General features: G+C 36.6%; 1 protein-coding gene across 1 annotated transcript in view; it reads right to left on the bottom strand.

Annotated features, from left to right (window-relative positions):
- Positions 1 to 3,918, bottom strand: part of olfml3a (olfactomedin-like 3a) — a 7,588-nt gene extending 3,670 nt beyond the window's left edge. Inside the window, exons 1-2 of the mRNA XM_016522484.1 lie at positions 3,673 to 3,918; positions 1,310 to 1,592 (exon numbers count right to left, since the gene is read on the bottom strand). Coding sequence (XP_016377970.1) covers positions 1,310 to 1,592; positions 3,673 to 3,783 — 394 coding nt within the window. The 5' untranslated portion in view covers positions 3,784 to 3,918. The remainder of the gene's footprint in view (positions 1 to 1,309; positions 1,593 to 3,672) is intronic.
- Positions 3,919 to 20,221: the final 16,303 nt, after the last annotated feature.

Here is a 20,221-nt window from a genome sequence, read left to right as displayed (position 1 = left end):
TTTAAACCACCTAACAGCAGCATTTTGCTGGCTGCTATTTTTCCTTCCCCCTTTTTTTTTTTTTTTTTTTTGATTCCCTTGCCAGTGCTTATCTTTGGTACAAAAAGTTTTTGATATGATATACACTACTGTTAAAAAGTTTGGAGTCAGTAATCTATCTATCTATTTATTTATTTAAACGAATATAATACTTTTGTTCAGCAAAAATTCAAATAAATGCTGTTTTTATACTTTTCATCCAACAATCCTGGAAAAAAAGTATCATGGTTTCCACCAAATATTGAGCAACTGTTTTCAACATAGATGATATTAAAATGTTTATTGAGAACCAAATCAGAATTATTAATGATTTCTGAAGGATCGTGTAACACTGGAGTAATGCTGCTGCTGAAAACTTAGCTTTGCCATGACAGGAATAAATAACTATATATTATATTATTATTTAAATTTTTAAGAATTTATCATTAATATTATAAATTGTAATAATATTTCACAATATTACTGTTTTACTGTATTTTATTATCAAATACAGGCAGCCTTGGTGAGCAAAAGGTTTTAATTTTTTTTTCAAAAATACTAAAAAATCTTGCTGACTGTAACTTTTGAACGGTATTGTATGGTATCTTTTGTTGCCAAAGAAAGAAAGAAATTAAATGGATTGGAATTTTGGATTCAGCTTTCAGTTTTAAAGTGGATTCAGCCTTGGAAAAAAATTTTAGTGCTTAGTTTTTTGTTAAACAACAACGTTGGATAAATACAGTGTCTTCCTGTATGGCATTTACTGGACTCTCCATAGTGTTAACAACATGGTACTTCAGTGGAGACAGATGAAGAGCCAAATGAAACACATCTACTGTACATTCATCTGCTTTGATTCCAACATACTGGATAACAAAATAGGCCACAACTCAACAGTTGCGTAACATCTAAACCACAAAAGCCAAATTAACTAATTAACTAATTAAGCAGAAACCAGGGTTTCTACCATCAAAGCAAAGACGGTCACACTGCCTGCAGCATAATCCCAATATGGGTGAGTGTAACTGGGATGCTAGTCCTCAAAAACAAAGAAATGTCTTAAATCAAAGCACATGCTCTTGCATTGCAGCTATTACTTCTCTCAGTTTGATTTTCCAGTGTTTCAATTTTCCAGAGAAAACTCCAAACCTTTCTCCCAAACTGGTCTCATGTGTAATAGTATGCAAAATGTACCTAGTCTCCCTCAACCAAGACTATGTCAAGGCTAAAGCTGAAAGTACATGATCAAAAGTTGAGCTTCAGCTGTCAAAACTCAATTCCCCCGACTCACCAGACAACTCAAAGAACTCTTCCTTCTTCCTCTCTTTGACAACCACGTCCTGTTCCACCATTTTGTCTGCTGCTTTCACACAAGGGTTAGGGGGATTCTTGGTTTCAATGTAGTCCATCTCACGCTCCACGCGGTCTGCCCGTGCTCCTGCGCCCTCCATGTCTGAACGCAGTTTATCATGCTCCTTGCCCAACTTCTCCAACAGGTCTGCAGCCTGCTGCCTGAATTCCTTTAGGTCGGAGTTGTAGCGGTTATTCTGTTCATGCCACAATGCAATGCGTTCCTGGAAGAATGACAAACACACCAATGAGTCGCGCAAATGTTTAAGATGATCGCAGAGTGCAGCAAATTCTTTCCAATGAGAAACTTATTCCAATGACGATTTTTCTGTGGATTATTAAAGGGCTGCTGGTAATAATGGTGCAGAAGTGTTGAATAATTCTAGACAGGATGTGTTAGGCCCTTTTGCCCAGTCAAGGAAACTGTAGAGTAAAAAGCTCATTTGTTATTTGAAAGGTTCACTGCAATCGTTATCTGGAGCCAGGAGATGGAGAACCTGAGTAATGTCTTGAGAGTATTTTTGAAAGGACTTGAGGGAACTCATTAAAGTACAATACATCATTTTGAACAAATCTGGAAAAAAAAACATTGCCTCTACAATTTAGAAATTCACTTTTTTCTGCTGAGTTGAAAGAGTCAAAGAATTTTGAGACCCCCAGTTCCACATATCATTTATAATAACAAAAAAAAAATCATTCATTTGCGACAGTTACAGCTTCAGTGACTTAATTCTATGACTTAATTCTATATTATATTTTAATGATAAAATAAACTTTAATAATAGGGTACAATGGATCTTTGACAAAAGATCATAGTTTTAAAATACAGATATATAGTGAAATATTATTACAATTTAAAACTGTTTTCTATTTTACTATATTTTAAAGTTCTTATGATGGCAAAGCTGAATTTTCAGCAGATGTCACTCCAGTCTTCAGTGTCACATCATACATCAGAAATAATTTCTAATGTGCTGATTTGATACTCAAGAATCATTTCTTACTATCAATGTTGAAATTGTTTTGCACTACTTAATGGTTTTGTGGAAACCATTATACTTTTTTGAGGATTTTTAACGAATAAAGTTCAAAAGAACAGTATTTATTTAAAATTTTTTATTTATTTTGTAACATTATAAATGTCTTTACTTTGATTAATTTAATGCACCCTTGCTGAATAAAAGTATATTTAAAAAAAAAAAAAAGAAAACCTTACTGACCCCAAACTTTTAAACAGTAGTTTAAGATTCATTTTTCTTCAAAGTGCTTAAATCAAGAAGTTGTTTTCAGCAGCTGTCAAAGAGGTTAAAAGATTTGAGGTACAAACCCCTCTTGTTGCAGGGGCTACAAAACAAATATATGCTCATACACTTCACAAAAATATATTACTATAATAAAAGTATGTGAATATGGTGCCTATTGCCATTAAATATGTAAAGCATATCACTGTGGCCACCCAGGGCTCTTTTGCTCCAGGCTAGCTGCTCTAGCTGAATTTAATATGACATGATTTTGAATCAAAACAAACTTTGTTTTGCATAAATTTTGTTGCTTCATAAATATTCATTAAAAAAAATTTTCAGTCATCATATACTTTTGGGCCAGAAAAAAAACTACAAAAACACTTTTTCCTTACGAGGAGCTTTTAATCCTGTTGTACTCAACCTTACATTCATTTCATTTTATGAAAAACACTGTTTAATATAGAATGGACTCCTGCTGATTCAGGTAATCAAGACAGACCTGTCTGCATATGATATATGTAAATTGACTGAATAAATTCATTATTCTAATGAAGTGTCTACTTAATCGCGAGTAATTATTTTGGTTATTGAATCGGTGTTAGAATTTTTCAGCTCAGCTTCACTGAGAACAAAACTGCTGAGCTAAACTATTCTGTCAATTGATGTTTCTCTGCTCTGGGGGTACAACTTTACTCCAGACAGTATACAAAAAAAAGACTATGGGAAATCGACAGCACTGGCTTGGATAAACACTTTTTAATCTCCACTTCTTCATGGATCTTTGGTCTGAGAAGTCACTGCTGTGTTGGGACGATATGTCTGAGGGACATGAGCTACTTCAGGGTGTCTGTACCCTCACTCTGCACTATCACTGTTACAGATTTTACATTTTCAAGAGTTTTTGAGTGGAATAAATGTAGTGAACTCTCTAAATTGTCATAATAACACTGTTTTATCTCAGTTTTGATGTATGTCTGGAAAAGTGGATGTCTCTTTAAAATGGCTGAAAACTAGCACAAACTGTATTGAAATGCAGCCAGACAAGCCAGATTTCTCTTACCTCCATAGCGAGCATCCTGTTTTCCAAGTAGTTCATTAGACCCTGATAGTGGTACTGGCCTCTTGAACGAGCCACAGCAGTCAAGACAATGAAGAATATGGTGGCTTTCATGGTGGTTTTGGATAAGGGCCACTTTCAGGTAACAACAAAACAAAAGAACACTCCAAACTCTGTGAGGCTGATGTGCTGCAGCTGCTTATGGGCTGTCCTTGTCCTCCAGTGAGTGTGTGAGTGCTCACAAGGAGAAGGACCTGAAAACACGGACTTCCAGGGTTTCAAATTCGCTGGCTCTCTCACTTGACTGGAATGTTTTTACTAAAACTGAGGGAGGAGCCATGTATCTCTGGCCTCTCTCTGTCCTCAAAGAGAGTGCGCTTGAAAGATGAAGTCAGTGAAAAACAGTAAAAATAGTACTAATTATATAATGTATTATTTCCAATTTCTGCCGTTTTATATTTAAAGTACACTCTTAAAAATTAAGGTTTCACAGCAATGAAATAAAATAACCATTTTGGGTTCTTTTTTCCACTACGAAGAACATTTTGTGCAATGGAAATTTTTCATGAATGTTAAAATTTGAGAGTCTACAGACTGTTGGCTACATATGCACAAATTATATCATACTGGCAACTTTATTCAACAAATTGGTACAACAGTGGTTAAAATAGTTAAATAGGATAAAACAAATGTTTTCTGATTTAAGCAACAAACCTATATCTAAATTTAGTAGACATCATCATAGTCATGCAAATACCACTGAAAGGGCACACAGTCCATTTAAAGTAAAATGCAATTGAAGATTCCTTGAATGCCAAACTGAATTATGCAAAGAGAAAATCAGTCACGTATTGCAGTTTTTGATTATTATGAATAAATCTCTTTTCAGGACCAACAAAGAAAATTTTCCTCAATTCTCAAAGGAAAAGCTCTGAGAACTGAAGACTGTTGTTAAGAAAGAATGTGTGGTTTGACTGGGTCAACACTGAATTTTTTTAATACTTTGTACTGAATGTTACTTTTTTTTTCTTCATTCTCAGAGGTTTAACCTTTTGTGTCTGTGCCTGTCGATTTGCTCTCCAGGTTAAGTGACTGAAGAAACTGACCTTTTGTTTTGACAGGCAGATGAGCTCTATCAAGAATTCACGCAGCCTGAGCTCAATACCAAATATCCAGGAACAAAATGTCAGAATTAAACACTCTTGTCATTACATTCTATATTATACGTCACTGAAGAAATCTAACATAAAGTGCAAGAACCTGAATAAAGAGGATCTAGGCCTACAGAGAAACAAGTATGCAGTGATCAGAATTTATTATTTTTTAGTTCAACTAACTGCTCTAACATTGTGTAAATGTTTTTTTTTTCAGTGTAATTTCATATAAGTTCAATATATGACCATACCACGTAGCACATGCAACAGGGCTACAATGATTCACTGAAACGCTGGGATTTAACCTTTTTCTGTCTTTCTGATTTTCTTACTATTTTTCTGGCTCGCTCGTGCAACTGGTGTCGTCATGGCAACACATTCAGTTGCTTACTGACTGGGGCCATGAACCCTGTTGAGCAGTCTGACTGGTTTTATGCCACTGTATGTAGTGTCATGTAGTGTTTGTGAGGCTAAATATAAGTCAGTATATTTTAAAACAATATAATTTTTTTACACAACTGCTGTGGATATTGACAGCCTATTGTTTATGGAAATAATCTACAGTAAAATATACAATGATTAGCTAAAAGAACACACAAAAGTCATTCTCAGTTGCAAATTTGTTTCTACACAGGTTCTTCCCGTCTTATCATTTATGTGCACTAGATGGCAGTATAAGCAAGCTGCAAAAATGAGTTCCTAGATTACCTGACTTTGCAATCAGTGGCTCCCATTCCATTCAATTAGATTTGTTGCAATATAAACGATATACAGTATGATGATCGGCAGTGAGGTCCAAAAGATGACTAGTGAAAAATGCATCAATTTTGCTTCTTCTTCTTTTTTTTTTTTTTTTTTTTAATGACATATTATAAGCATTAAAACTGATTTTAAAAAATCAGAATGTCTTAATATTTGGTTTGTCTCTCTTTTGCTTTAATGCAGCATTCGAGTTGCATGAACTCCACAATTTTGTGTAAAAACTAATGATCATGTTCTTAGTCAGGAACATCTGTGCAAAGAGTCACATGACCAGTGTCACAAATGTACTTATTTGATTAGGGCAGAACTTAAACATTTCTTTATCATAACACTTTTTTGTTTGATTTTCAATAACTTGTTGACCCCACTGAATGACAACTGTAAATATACAAAAACATAGTTGTGCTCTTGTGTCATTTATAGGGTCATTATGGCAGAAGCACAGTCTGACTGCGATGTCATTGCCTGCAGAGCAGTACTTCTAGCACTTCTGTAGAACACTTCTAGCTTCTAAAACACAGCCTAAATACATATGAAAAGAAAGATTTTTATTGGGTCGAAATAATGATTGAGTAGGTCAGAAAGCATGACCACCTAGTGCCAGGTCATATAAAAGAACAGACTGTGCAAAAGCACCATAAATCCCTCTACCTCTTGTAAATAGCTTTAATACACCCGAGGCGCCAAATCACTTGACCTATGTTAGCCTCAGCATTTGGGAACTTTCTGCTTGACTGAATGTTCCGGACCCACCCCCTCTCCACCCATTCACTTGCTGTCAGTCCAGGTAATAATCAAGGCATAATTAGCAGCACACTCTTGACACTTATTTTGTCTAACCCCAACCATGGGCCCACTTTGTGGACTTAATCAGGTTGTGGGCCTTAAAAGCCTGGACTTTCCTTATGTGATTCATTGAGTGGTCATTGGGGATGGATCTTCAACGGCACTAAAACGGGTGTTATTTTATTATAACAGGTTATATTGGCGTGATTCATGATTGGGAACAGATTATATGGGCTTTCAGTTAGGCCTAGTTGTGGAGAAAATATACATTTTCCGATTGATCGCGTGCAATCTTCATTTGTTTGTTTCCTCTTATGAGGAACAAATGACTCTTATGAGCTGGTTATTTTTACTGAAGAAAGCATACGGCGCAACCATCCGTTCTCCAAACTATGCAGGACATCGCGAGCAATTGTCCAATTCAAATGACTCTATTCAATCAAATGACTCTTATGAGTCGGTTCTTTTTAATGATTCAAAAACATACAGCGACATCTGTAGCCCGATTTCCTCCCCAAAGAACGAACGATTCTTATGAGTGAGCTGGTTCTTTTTAGTTAATCAAAAACATACAGCGACATCTGTAGCCCGATTTCCTCCTCAAAGAACGAACGATTCTTATGAGTGAGCTGGTTCTTTTTAGTTAATCAAAAACATACAGCGCGACCTGAGTATTCCGATTCGTATCAAATGACTCTTATTAGCCGTTTTTTTTGGTGAATCAAAAACAAATTATTGTTTGTCAAAGAAACATAGTCTTGAAAAATGTACCCTTATTAGAAGTTGTAGGTACTTGAAGAAGCATGTCCATGAATAATGCCACCCCCATATAGGTCATAACATAGGAACATTTATATAAACCAAACTGAATTATGCGATGATGTTTAAATACTTAGTAAAAACTGTTGCATCTCATTTACCAAATCCATTTTCGAAATGTCATCACGCCCCTAATTGGTACATTAAACTACGTGTTTTAGGTCAGCTTTACAGACATCAGACAGGCAGAGGACAGTTGGCACGGCTTTGGAAAAGTTCTAACAGAGCAGCATTCATTTCAGAGAGCACACACAGTACAGGCCTCTTGTCCAGCGGGTTGGCCATTGGAAATAAAGACACAGTATCTAGACATGTCCACAGAGAGCTAAATCCACAGGCAGTCATCCCAGCACTGGAGCTCCCAGCTGCTTGGCGATCTGTACCCCCCACACGGTCTCGGCTGCCCCACAGGCTACGTCAGCGGCCAGACTACGCCACCTCTCTCCTCACTGAGAACCAAAAACAAACTTTCTCATCAAAGACAAACCTGTTCCCTCGTACCTCACACATGTTCTCCGACAAGCAAGTGGGCTGAAGCAAGCTAAGCACAGCACCTCTTTTTAGGCCCCGCTACAGCTGGGAGCCACTTGTGGGTTCATTTGGGCCGCTGGTAAATGGCCAGCCGTCATGGGGCGTCCAGGCTCTTTGGCCAGGCTGAGACCTCAATGTCGTATTGCCAGTGCTCCGCTTGTTCTCGCTCTGAAAGGCTTTGTGAGGAGCTGGGGGTGTGACTGTGTACTATTATATCACCAAGCACTAATTACACCAGCACTCCTATCCACAACAGGGCTCGACAGCCAAACATGTTGTCTCACGCTCTACTCCAAACAGCCCAGCTCTCATGTAATATGACTAATATATGTGGAATGCATCAGAGTTTGTTCAGTGTGTGCTACATAATACAATTAACAGTATCGCAACCGCAGTTGTTATTCAGAATGGAGATAATGATGGATCTGGTGCAACAAAAGTGGCACAAAAAATTAAGTCTTGTCAGGATTTAGAGATTACTAGTATTTGCAAAAAGAGGTATGATGAACTTTTCTTACAGTGCAGTAAAGCACAGTCGATGGACCACTTATAGAAAATTGCAACTGAAAAAGATTATTGTCAGTCTTTGATGACGAGTCTTTCTCTTGACAAACAAGCAAAAGACTCGGGAGGTAAACTAATTATTTTTGTTTCTCATAATTTATCTTTGACTGCATTGTAGTTGTTTCCTAATTCGGAATATGATCAAAGAGGTTGATGTGTTCAAGAAATTTGGCTGTATAACATTTTATAATGTTACAAGCTAGTCAATAGCTTGCTACGCAAGCTACGCCAGAAGGTGGCGGCGAGTGACTTTATGAGTGAGTCAAAACACAGTTCATTCAATCTTTATGAGTGAGTTATTAAATCATTGATTCAACCGATTCGTAGCACTGACACGCTCTGCTGCGGTTTTGTTTCAATCCGTTTTCTTTGGTGGAGCAAAAATAGACAAAGTAGCCAGTAACAGTACCCAAAATGTAAGTTACCAATATTAACTAAATGTGTATTGAACTGTTGTTAAAAAAAAGCCATGCTGATTATTCAGAAGTACAGAAATCTTGCTTATATGATATTGTTTACATTTTTTTAAACAAAATGCTTTGGAGTTGGCTGCCTTAAATTCGGAAGACTGGCCCATGAGAGTTAAGGAACAGGGCTAGAATAGATGCTTTTTAGCAGTTTCACATGGAGAAAAATAGTACTATCCAAGTCCACCCAAATCAGTATTAGAGTTTTCTTTTTGTGCTGAAGTCTTTTAAGAGAGGGTGGTGTGAAAGAATATTTACAAAGCAAACACATAGTGATATTGTTGAGCCTAACCACAGGATGGGGGAGGAAGCAGGCGTTGAGGGGAGATAGAGAGGGAAAAGAGAAAGATGAGGGCATGTAAGCGAGGAAGAGATGCTGCTACACAGTCAGACTGTCTGGCTACAGCAGGATGCCCAGCACTCAGCATCACATGATTCCAGAGGTCAGAGGTTATCCCCACTGATGAATATCAGGCTGAGGCCAGTAGCACTCACTAAAGAAAAGGGGTTGTTTTCACTCCCAGAGCCTGGAAAGTTTATTTCAGGAATATATTCTGCCAGCATGAGATAGTAAACCTGTCCCACATTGGGAAAATAATGTCCTGTTTCTTTTTTCCTTCTCCAAGTGGTATTATTTAGCAGCTAGAGTATCTGCAGTTTTTTTTTTTTTTTCTCGTTAAAAGCATAAATGCAGTAGGGAAATACGCATACACGTAAAAAATAAAGATAAAAAATTCTGCTAAAAAAATAAAATAAAAAGGAGCTGTACGTTGTTGTAAATAAAATAAAGATTATTGGAGTGCGTTTTACAGGAAAATACAATTTATGTTTTTCTAATTCAAAATGTTTAATTCAATGTGTTACTCTCTGTTTCTTTGTATCTGTTTTTGAAATTTACTAGCAATTTGTGGAAATTGTTCCAACACCAAATTTTTTTTCAGTGTATGTGTGGCTCAATTGCCTTTTTTATACAAAAAATTACTCTGTATCCCTAAAATTAATACCTCAAAAATCAAACTATGTTAAAAGAATTGGCAGGCACTTCATACAACAACTTGCCCCAGAAAAATAAACATACATGTAAAAATACACATAAAAAAACATGTGATAGCTATATATTGTATGTGTAGCTTGATGGTCCTCCTTTTCCCCATATCCCTAATATTAATATATCAGAATTAAAGCTATGTTAATAGAATTATCACAGGCACTTCATTCAACGTCTTTCACTGGATTTTGAGGAAAGCCCTCTGATTATTGCAACCATGTGGAGAGTACGGCCGCATTATGAGCTGCAAAGCTGGTACAAATGGAGAACTAAGCTAGACCATTATATCAGCCACAACCTCAGTATATTCTCACCTGACTGTGATCTCACATTCAACTCTGCGACTGAAAAATCTGCTCCAGTATGTTGAGGAAATGCGGCCAGCCGGCAATGGTATGCCAAAGTTAAAAGGTGTGCAAATAATGAGTTTGACAGTTATGTGGTTGAATATATTTTATTTTCATCCCTTTATCTTTCATGCAAGACACAGCAACAGGCCTCATCGCAGCAGGGGCTGAGAGGCATCGACAGAGGGAAGCTGAGTGATTCTCCGTCCAGATGACCCGGCAGACACCCCATCATCACCCAGCAGAAGATCATTTTCTTAAAACAAGCATAAATGGAGGTATTGCTGTAATGGCTCTGATATTTTTGACATTTATGAGCTCTATAACAAGGAGCGGATTGAGTGATGGCGCGGTGGCTGGCTGAGAGGCCGAAGGGAGAGCTTGTGTGTATGGGGTCTGCACAAAACCGTGTCAAACCACACCACATACCATCACCAAAGGGAGAATGAGAAATCCATTTGGATTGTTGACATTGAACTTTATGAACCAGACAAGGCAACATTTCAGATTTCAGATTTTTCTCCTTCTGGCTGTCTCCATCTCACTCCTGTGTTACTCCTACTTCTGTCTGGAGTGACCTGGAACTCATAATCAACTGTTTCAAAGGAAAAGCTGAGTTAATGTCTATAGGTGATCGCTGGTTGTAAAAGTCAGTGTCATTTGAAAGCATAAAGTATCTTGAAAAAAATAGTGCTTCAGAAACTAATGATGTTATCATGATGATTAAAGAGACAGGGAAATATGATATAAAAATAATAATATAATAATATAACTTATGATACCTTTATTTTACACACATACACAAATAACATTTAAAATGCCTTTGGGAACACTTCTGAGCAATGTGCAAAACGGTTAGCTCCAGTCCTTGATGCTGATTGGTCAACAGCTGTATTTTATTCACAGTAAAGCACGGCTATGACCGCTTCACCCAACCGTTCTGTGAATCACTGCACAACACCCTTAGCAACATAAACAATCAATAATATAGCATCAAAACTGTTCCATGTATTATGTATTTAAGCAAAAATTAACTGTTTATTGTTTATGTAATAAAGTAAGAGCGGAGGGAATATACCTGTATTTATTAGTTTTCTGCTTCAGGTATGGTACTGCATGACCATCAGTTTACACTGTAATTACACTTCCAAACTCACGCTGTGCTGCGAATCGGTCTGTTTTAAACTAAAAGACGGAAAACAGAAGTTTTCTGGTGATGAGAGATAAGCAGATATGTGTGTGTGTGTGTGTGTGTGTGTGAGAAAATATCATATATGGTGTTAAAATAATAAGTGACTCAGCGGATGAGAACAGCTCCTATTCTCTGTTTTTATTTGAGCTCCATAAAATGAGGTATGTTACACCGGAACATTCTCTTGCCATTTACTGTTGCTGTCAGGAACTATTTTGTAGTGGAAGGACCGCATTTAACGAATTTACTTCAAGTTCAATTTCACTAATTAGTTAATAGTTTTATTGTGTGGTAACCGTTTTATAAAAGCAATAAGGTACTCGAGGCGTGCTGTATTGTGAAGAAGTCATGGCTGAAGGGGTTGCTTACTTTTAAAACATATCCAAGTAGAAAACGGTGATTTTATGAATTGTAATAATATTTCACAATATTACTGTTTTTCCTGTATTTTTGATCAAATAAATGTAGCCTCAGTAAGCATAAGAGCATTCTTTCAAAAACAAATTTTTCAACAAATACAGAGTTATGGAAATTTGACTAAATCCCTTTTGTAAAAACGGTGTAGAAATAAAGTAAATTCTTAATACTTTTCTTCCAAGTAACATCACTGAATCAACCTAAATGTATAAGATTACACCAACAAATCTAAACTGCAGTGTTAGATCAACAAAGCTGGTTAGTTAACTGCAGGTAGCCAACCTCATTTTACATTCGTAAGTCATTGAAGTGCAGGTCCTATGTTGACAATGTGATCATTTTTGAGCGGAATGCTGGTTTCGTCGATTTTGTTTACTCCATCATCCAGATGAGTTCAGCATTGCATTTTCCCATCAGTCTGTCGGGGGGAACCACAGCCCCTCCACTTGTCTTATCACTCAGAGCTGAGATAATAGGGGCAGATTTACTCTGATTAGTGCTATTAGTTCTATCCCTGGTCTCCTCATCACAGATGCTTGACATGTTTCTCATAACGGCCCAGCACAGTGGCGCTGAGCAGAGAGAATGACTGACGGCTGCTCCTGGACACTGGAGGTCTGTGGGAAGTGACAGCCTGACCATTCCTCATTATGAATGTATCACTGAATACATGTGCATGTATGCAGTTTTAAGTGGAACGTCTCTCACAGTTTATACTGTGGCCTAAATGGAGTTGTTAAACAACATAACTGCATATATGAAACACTGTCAATGACTAAGGCTAGACGGGGCAGTATGAGAAGGGCCACGTTCCAACACGCACATTGCGTCTGGATGTCTGACTCAAATCTTTATGTGCAATTGTCTCTAATTGTGACATTGATTCGGGGAGATCTGCATTCTTCAGCCTCTTACGGTTTTCCAGTGTGGGTCTCGGAGTCTGGGGAACCATTAACATGATACCAATCTAAACCAATGGCTCCAGTTCGGGCCTCCCACAGTCTCTGAGGGGCAACCTGTCCAACCCCAAAGTACCAAAATACCCCCTTCCCCCTCGGTTTTTGTGGACAGAAGGGCATTAACGTGAGCAGTGTGTCACTGACAGATGCGTGTCAGAGTCGGGGCAATTATGAGGACGCTTTCAAAGACAGCCTGTGTCATCACGTCTCGCAGTCGCTATTCTGAAGTGAACGTGCCCAGCCGCTGTGCGTTTGTGGGGTAATTAACCTAATGATGTTGCTGTGTGATTCATAATGTATCTTCATGAGTCTTTCCTCAAGGTGTTACTTTGCAGTTTTGGAGTCGGAGAGATTATGAAAATGGAGATGAATGCCAGCTGAAATTGTGGTTGTATAACTATATAAATATAAGATGATATGTATTTGCTCATGTAAAATCACACTGCGCTCTAAAACAAAGAATGTAACATGTTTTCACTTTTAATATGTATGTACATATTGCTATAAATAATCTTTTAAAAATTCTAACATTTGACAACATAATAATGTTGAATAATACTTAATCAAAAAAATGATTTTAACATCCCTAATTTCTCTATTTTTATATTTTTAACAGGATTAATCAAATAAATAAAAGATTAATCAATAAAGTGAATATCTCTGGTAATAGCAGAGCAGCATTGGGTAAACTATCAAAATTTAAAAAATCATCACATTTTTATTATTACTATTATCATTTATTATTATTATTATTATTATCATTATAAAAGTTATGGAAAGGTACTTCCAAGGTCAGAGTTCAGAGGAAGAACTGGCTGTTCATATGTGCACATGGTGAGTTTCCCTTGAATTTACCTTTAAATGTATTTGTTTAAACAGGTAATTCACATATGTTATTAGTGTGATGTTAATGTTTGTGTGAGAGATTTTTATTTAAATAAAAAAGATTTAATGATATAATGATTGGATTTTAGTCTCAGTAGTGTGTGTTTGAGATGCTATTGATGGCATCTTGGGAAATTCATAATTCATGTAAATTAAAAATATGTTACTGGTGTTAGAATGAGAAGAATGAGACAGAGGAATAGACAGAGACAGGAGCATCGTTCTCATTCCTGGCAAGGATTTCAGTGTCTTTCCGGAGCCTCCTTGTCTGAGCAATAGCTCCCGCTCACAATTTATAGGAAAATCAATCGTTGCTCACTGTCTGTGTACTTTGCTCATTCCAAAGCTTTACAGTGCTGCACATTGTAACGTAAGCTTGGAGAGACTTGTCAGGCTCATTTATAATCCAGAACACCACAAATACAAGTAGGGTTAAAAAGAGAGTGGGATAAAAGAAAAGAAAAAAAAACTATGTTGCCAGGTGGGGACTTAGAGACAGGTGGATAAATAATAATGCTAATATCGATAATAAACAAAAAGAGCGCTTTTTAGACAAATTGTACAATGTGCTCCTTAAAATATCCCATAAAAAAAAAAGTCTTAGACAGTATTAGGCATTTTTCTTTGACCTCATCCAATCTTTCACCCAATAGACCGAAACGAGACAGGATCGAGCCACTGCCATAGCGACCGTTGTGTTTGGTGGCGACTGGTATCAGTGGGGCTGGGGCTGCGCAGAGCTGTTTAGAGTAACTTGGGTTGCCATGAAAAAATCTGAAGCATGCACAAAACATAATATACAGGGACTCAGCGTCGCCCAGGGAGAGAGCCTCTCTGTCTGCGCTGCTCTCTACAGGTGGCCTTGTTTGGAAATGCTGACAAATAGGAAATTTGGAGCAATAGTAGAGAACTATGGCTCAATCCAAAGTCCACTGCGATGGTCTTGTATAATGTCCAGGTCTCTTAGAGAAACACTTTCTGTGTCTCTCTTCAGGGTTTGGTCATAATAGTGTAGTGTAGGAAATGCTGGGGCTAGTTGTCACATGGGATACAATATATCTTAACTATAAGGTATCAGGTCCGTTATAATGTTATCATTTCCTTGATTTACATTTTAGTTTGGCCTAAACAGTGGTTTGTCATATTTCTTATTTTTTCTAATTTTTGCTGTTTCATAACAGTTTTATGAAAAAGAAAATTTAAATAGCCTATATACATATTAAATACAGATTTGTTGAGAAAGGTAGCTGTATCCAGCGGAGTCCAGCCCGGGGTCGTCACATGTGGTTGGCCGCTCCTTCGTCGAATCCGCTGGCCGCCGCTCACTCAAGCCCCCGGCCTACGCTCACTCTAGCCCCCGGCAACCGCTCACTCAAGCCGCCGGCCTCCGCTCACTCTAGCCCCCGGCCTCCGCTCAAATGCCTCGTTTATAATGGGTTTTAATGTTTTTGTCTCATCGCTCCGGCCAGACAGGGCATCACAGTATGGTAAGGGGCGTAATATTTCCGTCACACGCTTGAGGTATTCGGCCAATCACAACGCACTGGATAGCTGGCCAATCAGAGCACACCTCGCTTTTCAGACCGATGAGCTTTGTAAAAATCGACGCGTTTCAGAAAGGCGGTGCATAGAGGAGAAACAATAATGTACAGTATGTGGAAAATAATGTGTTTTTTGAAACTTAAACCGCATAAACACATTTCATTACACCAAATACACAAAATAATGTCCTTTTTAGCAGCAACATATGACCCCTTTAAAGGCGATTTTCTCAGTATTTTGTTTTTTTCTGATTCCAGATTTTCAAATAGTTGCATCTCGGCCAACAAACCATACATTAATGGAAAGCTTATTTATTCAGCTTTCAAATGATGTATAAATCTCAATTTCGAAAAATTGACCCTTATGACTGGTTTTGTGGTCCAGGGTCACATTTTTGCTTTTTACAATGCAGCAATGAAGGCATAGATTTGAGAGGAAGCCTGTTAAGCATCCAACGGTGCATCTCTGGAGTCAATCCCTGCGCGTCTGTGCTGTTATCTTCCTACCTGTCTTCTTGTTGAAGATGAGGAATCTATTAATTAAAACCTATAGGCTACAGGCATATGCTGTGATTGTTTATACAGTGCTCACTGCTCAGCGAACAAGGAAACTTTACATTCACAATGGAACCATTCATAAACGTTCACTCTCCTCCTAAAAAAAAAAGTTGCTCTTAGCATTTGGGCAAGAGGTAATTGGGATCACTCAGCTTGTCTGATGCTGATAATGGGGCAATGGGAAATTCCTGTCAGAGAGTTTGTGGTGCAAGGTGGTTTCGCAACTGTCTTGGCAGGCTCTGAGTGCTCCACATTGGGACGGTGAATGAGTTGAAGCACGCTCACATAGCTGTCATTAAACATATTTAAAACAACAACTTAACAACAAAAAAGACAAAGCTTATGCAGTGATAGTTCCCCTACTATTTGAGAATTATTAACAGCAATATGCAAGAACGCAATGTGTGTTGAATGCATTTAAATATTAAGTCTTCTGTGAATAAGACCAACATTTTGTAGTTTTTAAAAAGAAGCTAAGGTCCGCTGCCAAATTACACATTAATACAATACAATTGAACGCAAAGACAAAGATTTAACAGAACAGTTGATGAATGATGTTGGCCAATAGTGCAGCTATTTCATGGATATAAAATTCCCAAAATATATATGTATTTTTTTTTTATTAAGTCATATTTGTCTTCTAACAGTGTCTATCAGTATACATGCCTCACCGAATAATCCCCCCCCACTGAACATTTCTATCAGATCTCAACTGAAGTATTGTGTTTGACAGTTGTGGAAATTATATTATATTTTTAGAATTAAATTACTGCCTCCTTTGTCTTGCTTAGATTAATTTCATAGCCCTAACACTTTTTGCAATCAACAGTTTTGCATATTTGACAGCTTAAATGGAAATTATGAATTATTATTTAAAATATTATTTAAGTGACATTTACCTTCATTGTTCACTTTCTCAAATTTTATCTCACACTCTTCATTGGCTTTTGAAAAAAAAATAAAAAATCACAGTCGTTCAGTGTGGTAGAAATAACTGTAGGGCAGAAAAATGTAAATACATCATTTTCACATAATTATTTAACTGGTTTTTGTTTAATTTATTTAGTTGATTACAGTCTTAAATGTATAATATTAAATATGTAATACAAAAAAATTTAATGCCATTTTGGATTTTCATCAATTGACAGTCTGGTTAAAACAATAAAATATATACTTAAAGGCATTTCAAAATAGCAAAATATAAATAAAAAGTTTTTCAAGGAACTTTGTGATCCTCACTTAGCAAAAGGAAAGAAGCTGATATCTGTTATGATCAATTATTTAAAAAAATCACTCCCTCACTCTGAGACACTTAAGTTGAAGAAATTCTTCAGTTTTGTAATGCACTTGCATTTCCATTGTTTCTTCTCAGTCGATTCTAACAGCTTATAAAAGAGTTAAAAGAGTTGATTAGTTCTCTTTAAAAGGGAATGGCAACATTAGTGTCCTTAACCACATGTTTCTGTGCTCCAATTAATGTTATTTTAAGAAAATGGCCATGCAGCCTTTCAGCCAAGAGTTTGTATGCCAGGCAAAGCAGAGTTCGTTTTTAAAACCACATGTTCCAATAACCGCAGTATAAATCTACAACTAAATTGTGAAGGAGTTTAGCTGTCTATGTTTTCAAACATTTGACTGAAAAAGTCATGTCTAGAAATCTTGTCTAGAACATAACTCACACATATTAAACAGCCTTGTTCAAGAATAAAAAAACTAATAAAATAAAAAACAGTATGAAATATGAAGGTCTTACATGGACCTTTATAGATGTGTACTATAATATTTACACATATTTTGGATCACCCAAGCATCAATATTACTTATTACAGACTTTTCCAAAAATCTACTTATCTTATTTTAGCTCATTGTTTTGTTTTTGAGCCCATTGTGATATGAAGTTTATCTATAGTATTTGTTATAATGGCAGGGGAAGTCCTTGAAATTTATAGAGAAGGAATTATAGAATCATTCATCGTTTTATCCTCCAAATACTGATTAATGAACGTAAGCTTGCAAAATACAGTCTGTATCTGTTTAGTAACTGTATTGAAGTGAATGTGGGAAGGTTGAGATGTGCCATGGCTACTGTGTGGATCCATGCTGATAATGATAACAGCTGAAAGAGATTACCTGCAGACACTGAGTAACTAGCATTCAGGTTTCAATTATTATCCCTAAGTGCAAAGAAAACTGGTGCAAAATTGTCACAAGCGTTGGGAGTCTTTTATGTGTACATTTTTTTACATAATAATGGCTTAATTTAGTCAAGCTGTTGCAAAACTGTTACAGACCTGGACACAAAAATAGACTGAATCATCATCACTTATTTCCTGGATTTTCTTTTCTGTTGGCCAAGCATCATGTACTAATCATCTACATCACTAATGTAGTTAACTAATATTAACTAATATAATTAATGAAACCTTATTGTAAGGTTTTGCCAAATGTTTTCAAATGTTGCCTTAATAAATGAAATGTTTAAATACTAAAATTACTACCTGAAATAAAAAATAAAATTAAAGCAGAAAAAAACATTAAAACGATTTAGAAATATATTTAAAAAAAACTAATACAAATGACAAAAGCATGTAACAATAATTAAAATTGGAACTGAAAATAAAAAATAATAGCCCATTCAAAATATTAATAAAAACTATGATAGTTTATAAATAAAATAGCACTGCAGCAGATGGTTTTACATCAAATTGATAGTGTAACCACATTGCTTTGTATTACAAAGCTTTGGTATTGGCTTATAATGAAAAAGCTTCACCAGACCATTAAGAGCATCCTTCAAAAAGTTAAATAAAGAAAATAATTTGAAGCTTTGGTGTAAAACCTCCAGGTCATTGTTTTGTTTTGAACAGTTTCGTTTCTCAAAAACTCTGAAAACTCTTTTTAAAAAGTACATTTTTGTACCTTTTAGGTATTAATATGTACATTTGAGATACTACTATACCTTTAAGGCACCAATGTGGACTCTTTAGGTATAAAGGTGTACCTATTGACAAAAGCTGCCCTAGTGACAGTTTTTGAACCTTCTTTTCTGAGAGTGTAAGTAGACAAGAAAAACAAAAAGGCCTATTGACTAAAGATGAGGCTTGAAGGCACAGCGGCTTCTGCGAAACCACAGGTCTTGTAGAAAAAAAATTTATCTGTGCAACTGTAAGTGTTATGATTTTCCATGTGACGTTCTAAATGACAGTTGATGACAAGGTTAAATGACACTTAAATGATTGGATTTCATAGATGGGTCTCTGGTGTGCCCAGGTGGCATACTGTACCACCATCAGTCTGTCAGACGTGCTCTTGTTTGCCAAGGTATTTGTGGTATCCTGGATTATTTACAATGCAAATGATGCAAAGAAGCATTTTCCACACTACTGCACCAAAGAATATTTTCCATGAGCCTCATCGTGCGGCACCGGGAGCACGTCCTGCTTGCTTTATCGAGCAGAGAATTACGAACGTTAGCAAGATTTCAAAGCACATAAAAGTCATTTCTAGTCAACCGCAAGCATGCCCAGGTGAATAGATATATTTTACATTTATTGAATATGGTTTCATTTCCATTACACCACAATACAAGCAAATACTGTATATTTAAACAGGTCCGCCTACATTATTTTCACTTGTATTGAGATCTACTGGAAGGCTAGAAGCCAATTAAAAAAATAAATCTGTTTTAATTGGCAGATACATTTAAACATAAATAATTTGTATGGAATGGAAAATTGTACAAATGCTAATATGTATGTGCATCTTAATTTCTGTATTTACTGAAGTTAACAACAAAGACGTTTGGGAGAAAAGGACGAAGAGCAACACATCTGAAAGAAAGCAAGAATAAACTTACATGGAGATGTGAAAAACAGAGCATTCAGATGACGTATTTGGCATTGCAGTAAACAAAATGAGAACTCAGCAGGACTCTAACATGTCTAATCGATCATGGCAGTAGCTTTCCAAACACACATTCACACACACTCCTTGATAAACGCTATTGTTTGGGACTGTTAGCTGTTGGACGTAAAAATAGACCGAGTCATTCATCTTGTTTCTTTTCTTGTATTTGGCTGTTTCCTTCTTTTGGCCGAGTATAATGGAAAATCTGTTCTTTTATCAATAATCAAGTCACTACAACATGCAAAGGACGAAAAGCAACACATCTGAAAGAAAGCAGGAATAAACTTCCATGGAGATGTGAAAAACAGAGCATTCAGATGACGTATTTGGCATTGCAGTAAACAAAATGAGAACTCAGCAGGACTCTAACATGTCTAATCGATCATGGCAGTATGCTTTCCAAACACACATTCACACACACTCCTTGATAAATGCTATTGTTTGGGACTGTTAGCTGCTGGACGTAAAAAATCGACTGAGTCATTTATCTTGTTTCTTTTCTTGTATTTGGCTGTTTCCTTCTTTTGGCCGAGTATAATGGAAAATCTGTTCTTTTATCAATAATCAAGTCACTACAACATGCTTTTCTGAGCTGCATAGTAAATAAAACTTTGTC

Source organism: Sinocyclocheilus rhinocerous, unplaced genomic scaffold (genome assembly GCF_001515625.1).
Source record: "Sinocyclocheilus rhinocerous isolate Xijiao unplaced genomic scaffold, SAMN03320098_v1.1 scaffold148, whole genome shotgun sequence".
Lineage (NCBI taxonomy): Eukaryota > Metazoa > Chordata > Actinopteri > Cypriniformes > Cyprinidae > Sinocyclocheilus > Sinocyclocheilus rhinocerous.
Note: the sequence above shows the minus strand (reverse complement) of the source record. Positions and strands in the feature narration are given on the sequence as shown.